At 31.1% G+C, this 7,099-nt stretch overlaps 1 protein-coding gene across 1 annotated transcript; it reads left to right on the top strand.

The window, feature by feature from the left end:
• The first annotated feature begins 1,741 nt into the window (after positions 1 to 1,741).
• Positions 1,742 to 6,834, top strand: LOC131159174 (actin-depolymerizing factor 7). Its single transcript, XM_058113885.1, has 3 exons — positions 1,742 to 1,946; positions 5,956 to 6,221; positions 6,307 to 6,834. The coding sequence occupies exons 1-3, from the start codon at positions 1,944 to 1,946 to the stop codon at positions 6,461 to 6,463; spliced, it is 426 nt and encodes a 141-aa protein (XP_057969868.1). The 5' UTR covers positions 1,742 to 1,943; the 3' UTR covers positions 6,464 to 6,834.
• Positions 6,835 to 7,099: the final 265 nt, after the last annotated feature.

Below are 7,099 nucleotides of genomic sequence, written 5' to 3'. Positions count from 1 at the left end.
ATTGAGCAATTCAAACTTACAAAGAAAAATAAAAAATAAACTAAATGATGATTGGAAGTTAACTTTGGAATTAAAATTTTGATTAAAACAAATTGAAAATTTGTTTTAAAATTTGATTGACCAAACAAATTTGATTCATCGATCAAATTGAATTCAAATTACCTCTCCTAAGCCTATAAATATAGGCCTCAAAGAGAGTGAAGGAAGAATTGAAGAAGAGTGACGGGAAAAAAAAGAAGAAGAATTTCATGTTAAGAGAGAGAGAGAAGAAGAAGAAGAAGAAGAAGTGTGCTTTTCTTGAAAATTAAGGATTGGGAGTGCCCGCACAATTAGTTTTCCTTAGACCATCGGAGGGTGATTTCTCATCCAATTGTGCCGATATTTTGACAGGTGGTGTCCAACTCATCCTTCTTCACTCTGGACGGTCCAATTGATATTCGGAGCTTGGAAAGCTTTGGTTTTTTGACTCGAATAGCAATTTCATTGTAGCAACAAGAGTGCCTACACAATTAGTTTGTTCTAGAGGATCGGGTGGTGAATTCTAATCCAATTAAACTGAAATTTTTACACTCTCATGGCAGTAGCAGTCTTAGGATTAGAGGTGCTTGCGTAATCAGCTTGATCCAGATAATCGGATGGTGATTTCTCCTCCGATTAAGTAGCAATTTTAACAATCTCATTGCAGCAACAGTTTCAAAATTTGAGGCTTGCGCAGTCAGCTTAATCTAGACGATCGGATGATGATTCCTTATCTAATTGAGTTGAAGTTTTTACAGGTTATTCATGATTCATTATTCACTTTTGTGGGTGGACAAATGACACTTACTGGTTTAACCTCGTTCATTTTAAATGAATTGGTTGACCCGATTCACCATTTTATTTATTTACTTAATTATTTATTTATTTTATTGTATATATTATTTTATTTAATATTTTTAATTAGTTTTAAATTTTAGAAATTAGATAAAAATAGTTGAAAAATTATAAAAAATCAGGAAAATGGGAAACTTTTTTTTTAAAATAATTTTTGAAGTTAAGAAAACTATTTTGAGTTATTTTGACTCAGAATAAAAAAATGGAAAATAAAATATCAAAAAAATAAAGAAAACTCTCTAAAAATCCCAAAAATTTTTAGAAAAAATATTTGAAAAATTCTAGAAAATTTTTACAAGGATTTTAAAAAATATGAAAATATTTTCAAAGATTATTTTTTACGATTTACTTGATTTTTGTATGGCTATGTTCCGATGATTTCAAAAAATGTAAAGAAGTATTTCAAAACTCACATGTATCAGGTCTGAGGGGAGGTTTATGTAACAAGATCACCTAATTTGGAGTGTTTATTACACATTCCTAAATCGCATTTTGATTTTTATATTCTTTTTTAAATTTATGATATTATTTATTTTTTTATTTTTTTATTTTTTTTATTTTAAATGAATTAATTAAAGACCATCAAAATCAATTTAGAGATAATTCATAATTAATTTGATACTGTTTGTAGAACGAGTGTTTAGGGGGTGCTAGTACCTTCTCCTCATATAACCAAACTCTCGATCTCGATTATGATAAAGTAGGCTAAGATCCCGATTCTGGTAAAGTAGAATAAGATTAGGTGTTCTAACCACACCAAGATAAAGATTAGGTTAGTGATGACTTCATTTTAAAATTCAATATCTAATATTCCTCGCCATTTTGGGTCCTTTCTCAACAAACATTGTGTGCAAGGTGGCTTAACGCCATTGGTTGAACTTTCATTTCCACACCGGTCTCGCCTACACCGATAACCAGGATAACAAAACTTCTCACACCCACCCGAATAAAAGACCGTAGCTCTGCTTTGCCAGCGCCCCTCCTTATCGGTGAAGGGTTCTCTATATTTTCTCCCTAGTCTCTGGATCTCCTCCACCTCTCGCAAACAAACATTGAAGCGAACGACCAAGATGGTGAGTGTTTCCCTTGCTTCTCTTCTACGATTTTAGCGTTCTTGTAGGGCTTGGATATCTCCGTATTGTTTGATTCTGGAACTTTATGTTTAATATGCAACCGATCTAATCGTCGGACCTAGGTTTGGATGAAATTCGAAGCACTTTTATCGAATTGTGCTTCACTTGTGATTTTCTGGTTCCCTTGCTCTGCTTTGTGGCTTGCTGGTTCGCAGATCTGAGTTTCGTTTTGTTATTATTATCTTTGAATGTGGGTTTGATATGATTTATCAGCATGATTTGTTGCCTAACTAGAGGAATTGAGCTCATTTTTATCAATTCAAGTTGAATCTTGGTTGATGTGAGTGGAAATTTTGTGGATCTGTTGGTTTAAACAATCAAATTTGGTGGTGTTGCGTAATTAATATTTTTAGTGAAATTTTGTATTTCCGTTTGCGATGGTTTATGGACCTACGGTAGTATTTGCAGTAGATAGATTTGGCATTGACATGCACGCACGTGGACTAGTGTGTTTTCCTTTGAGGGAAAAAAAACTATTGATAGACAATTTTTTTTTAAATCCTTTGCATAGACTCTGTATTGATTTCTTTTAGGTTATTGCTACATTTGATTGTTGAGAATTTGTGCAATGAAAAATCAAATTGAAATTTTGATTTTTATTAGCGTCACTTGCTAAGGGTTGGCCTGATATTGTTGTTGTTTTCTGTTTTCTGTATTGTTGCTGTTTTCTGTTTCTGCATATTGAAGAAACAGATTATAAAAACAAAGGGTGCACTCAGTTTTTTTTGGTTCGGTTATTGCCAAAATCGAAAATTGGACCGCGCTCCTCTGTTTTTAAACTACTGAACTGAAACTGAGCTGTAAACTGGCAGTTTATAAAAAAAACCAAACCGCCGATTTCCAGTTCGGTTCGGTTATTTTCGGTTTTGTTAAACTTTGAACTATTAAACATTAAAAAAAAAAAAAAGTTCTTCAAAGTCCGATACTTTGGGCCAGGCTGCAACCACAGCCCATCTTATAATTTTGAAAGGGTTTCTAATTGGGCCAAGACTTTGAATACAAAGCCCAGCACATGGGACGAAAGTGAAGGGAGGATACAACTTGAATATATAAGGTGGGGAAATTTGTTCCATTTCCAACCAATGTGGAACTAGGAAGTGGGAAATAGAAGTATGGGCAGCACTAGCCGTGTAGGATTCTGGAACTGGAAGGCGGGGCGGGCGGGCAACCTTTCCATTTTGCCTGAGAAATTTGATTGCCCCACATTGACAATCTTACAACTTGGGGCTGGGGCAGCCTCATATATAATCCCACTGCCAGCCCAAGATTCTCATACTAATTATTGTAAATTGATAGTGATGAAGTATTTTAGCTATTAAGGGTATTAGCTATTTTGATTTGTAATTAAAATATTAAATAATAATAAATTGAGTAATGAGTGTACACCAATAAATATTAGTATTATATAATATTATACAATTATAATTTATTAATTCTGTTTTCAGTTTTTCTCAGTTCGGTTTTGAAACAAAATCGAAACCGAAACCGAAATTTTTATCTTTCAAAATCAGAACTGAAATCGCAAACCGAATGATCAAATTGGCGTGTGTTTCAGTCCGGTTTTCTTTTTTTCGGTAATTTTTGTACATTCTTAATAAAAATGTGTTTGTTTATATTGTCAATTTTCTGTTTTTGTTGCCGGTTTTCAGCTATTTGCAAAAAAGTTGAAAATCAAATTTTATAGTTTTCAGTTATTTTGACAACTTGTTGCCAAAAATTTTAGTATCCAAAAATAGTTTTTTTGAATTAATTTATTCATTTAATATATTTTTAAATTAAAATTAAAATAAAAATTAAATGATTATATGAATTTAAATATAATTAAAATATATATATATATAAATTTCGAAAAATAGTAATAAAGCCAATTAAAAAATACTTTTACTATTTTTCAATTGTCAAGTCCAATAAAATTTTTGTTGTAAAGTAAAATTTAAAAGTAGAACAATTAAAGTAAAATAATTATAATAAATTTTATTTTTCTTATAGTATTTTTTTTAATGTGTATTATTTGTATTTTTATTATTTTAATCATATTTTTATAATATTATTTGATTTGAAGATAAAATGAATATTTTTTAAATTAAGTTTTTAATTTGTTTATAAATGTTAACCAAACAGGTTGCTGGTTTCAAGCTTTTATTTTCTATTTTTGGTTTTTGTTTTTGGTTTTCGTTTCTCTACTTTTTGACAATGATACCAAACATCTCCTTAACCTTTTTGAAGCACTTTTGTTGCTTGTGATGGTTTGAAGTGCATTGACAGAAGCTTTTAAAAATGAAAAAAAAAAAAAAATCTAAATGTTGATAATTATTCATGATCTGGCATTTGAGGAAAATAAAAATTCAAGGAAATATTGCACAACCCCATAAGTGTTTTGATAAAAAAGCAATGGGGGGTACCCTTGTGGTTTCATTACTGTTATTAAATCCCTCGAGTCTTTCAAAACTATACACAATCATAATTCATTAATTTTTATTTATAAAATGTATTAGAAAGACTAAAATATTCGCACAATCAATTAATCAAATTAGGTTATTAATCAATTTGGTTGATATTCATAAAAATTTCAAAGCTTGCTTACTCCTTTTTTCGTCATGGCAAGCATGTCAAATAAATGCTCTACATATCCATTTGTGAGCACGTTGATGATTATGTCCGTGAAGAGTGAGGTAACAATGAAGTACTTGTTGATGGAATGCGGACAATGAAAAGGCTGCTAGTGGTCTGATTTAGGGTTACTAGGATGTGCTTTGAATGAGTTGGGGTTCACTAAACCTAGAAATTTGTGTAGATATTAATCCAGCCAATAAATATTTTAATTTGGTTAGCTATTTTTGTGGATGGTTTTGTCTTTTTAGTATCTCCTGCTAATAGAAAATAACCAAATTAATATTCTACATAGTTTTAGAAAGCACAAGATGGTTTAGTGGTCATAATTCATAATGAAATGACAAGGTACCTCCATGTCTTTAAGTCAAACAGTTCATTGTAAATTTTCTGATATTCAATTAAACTAAACCCAACAAACTAAGGGTTTGTTTGGTATGATTTTTTTTTTTCTAATTTTTGTTTGTTCTCATGAAAATATAGATTATTACAATGCATTTGTTACATGCCCTAGTTTTTTATTTTAATATTCATAATTTAGTTTTGTGGATTAGTTTTCATTTATACATAATTTTTTTAAAAATAAAATAAAATAGACGTAATAATTTAAAATATAAATAAAATAAAATCCCATAAAATTTCAAATAATTTATACAATGAAAGTCATTCAAAGAACATGGTTTACTATTTTCAATTGTTGCTTACAGTAAGATTGTTCTTCAACTACTACAAAGTGCTCTTCAAAATATAATAATTAAGTAAAATAATTATAATTAATTTGTATCTTTATAACATTTTTAAATTGTATTGTTTTTTATTTTCATTCTTTGAATTTTATTTTTAATTGTTGTTTGAATTGAGGACAAAAATGAGCACTCGTTCAATGATTTCAATCTGGTTTCTAATTCATTTTAATTTTGGAAATATTTACTGTTGATATTTTCCAGAAATTTTTTTCTGTTTTTGATTTTCAGTTTCAGTTTCTAGTTTCTGCGTCTGTTATTTCTTACAGTGATCCAAATGGCTGGTAATACTACAAAGCTTTGGGGGTGAAAAAGAAAAGCTTATCTTGAGTTAACTTTTCATCCTGAATTCCAAAAAAAAATAACTAATACGTTTGACCCAGCTGATAATAATAAAAACAACAATAAGAAAGCTTTTCTAACTCAAATTTGCTTTTCTTTTAGCGGTTCTTTTGCGGCCAAAATGTTTTTTTTTAAAGTTAGCTTGCATTATAATTGCTAACATTAGGTTTTATTTCTATGCCTCATGTTTGAATTAATTTATTTTTCTTGATTGAAAATGATATTTCAAATTCTTATGCTTTTATAATGCAAAGGCCAACGCTGCGTCGGGAATGGCAGTCAACGATGAATGCAAGTTAAAGTTCTTGGAGCTGAAGGCGAAAAGGACTTATCGCTTCATAGTTTTCAAGATTGAGGAGAAGTCAAAGCAAGTTGTTGTCGAAACACTTGGTGAGCCGGCCCAAAGCTATGAGGATTTTGCCAAAAGTCTTCCTGCAAATGAATGTCGCTATGCTGTGTATGATTTTGATTTTGTCACACAAGAAAATTGCCAGAAAAGCAGGATTTTTTTCATTGCATGGTAAATTTAATAAGCCACTCTTTATCTTTATCTTCCTTTCTTCATTCGTTTAGTTCATACACTAAAATTGTTTTTCTTTTTGTAGGTCACCTGATACGTCAAGGGTGAGAAGCAAGATGATATATGCAAGCTCCAAGGACAGGTTTAAGAGGGAACTAGATGGAATTCAGGTAGAGTTGCAAGCAACTGATCCAACTGAGATGGGTCTTGATGTTATTAGAAGCCGTTGCAGTGGAATATGAGTTCAAGGACTTGGAATGGAGAGTTTTCTCCATGCAGTCCTCCTGGGTCGAGTGAAATGTTTATAGTTTGTGGGATCGTGACTTGGCTAGATGTGATATTGATTTCCAAGTTCTCTACCATACAGTCTTTTATTTAATCCTGAACAACGTATCTGGTTTCTGGTATATCATGCCATGCGATTTGTTATTTCTAGAGCTCATGCATTGTCTTCTTGTACTCTGATGTCTAAAAGCTAATATGTAACTGTTTGTGGGGGATAGACAAGAGTTTTAGTTTGTTTTATAATTTAAATGGATATTTGACCCTTGTGATCTGCGTTTGTGCCGCGACGAAAGGAATGCATATTTTGCATATTCACATTCTGATTAAATGGTTTGTTTTGTGTTTAAACTATTTATGTTTTATGATTATTGTGTCCACCGTCCTTTACGTTAGGGGTGGCTCAGTTTCTCCATAAAATCGGCATGCACTTGCACGCCTTGAAAGCAAATTGTTACTGAACTGTCAACTATTGAGCCCAAATTTTGATCCATAACCTAACTATTCACCTATGATTTTGTAAGTTTTATGATTTGCTTGGAGTTCATGTTTTATATTGCACGCCTCATGATTGAGGCTTGCATGGATGTCTGGTG

The sequence above is a fragment of the Malania oleifera genome, chromosome 7 (genome assembly GCF_029873635.1).
Source record: "Malania oleifera isolate guangnan ecotype guangnan chromosome 7, ASM2987363v1, whole genome shotgun sequence".
Lineage (NCBI taxonomy): Eukaryota > Viridiplantae > Streptophyta > Magnoliopsida > Santalales > Ximeniaceae > Malania > Malania oleifera.
The sequence above is the reverse complement of the archived record's forward strand: the minus strand, read 5'-3'. Positions and strand labels throughout refer to the sequence as shown.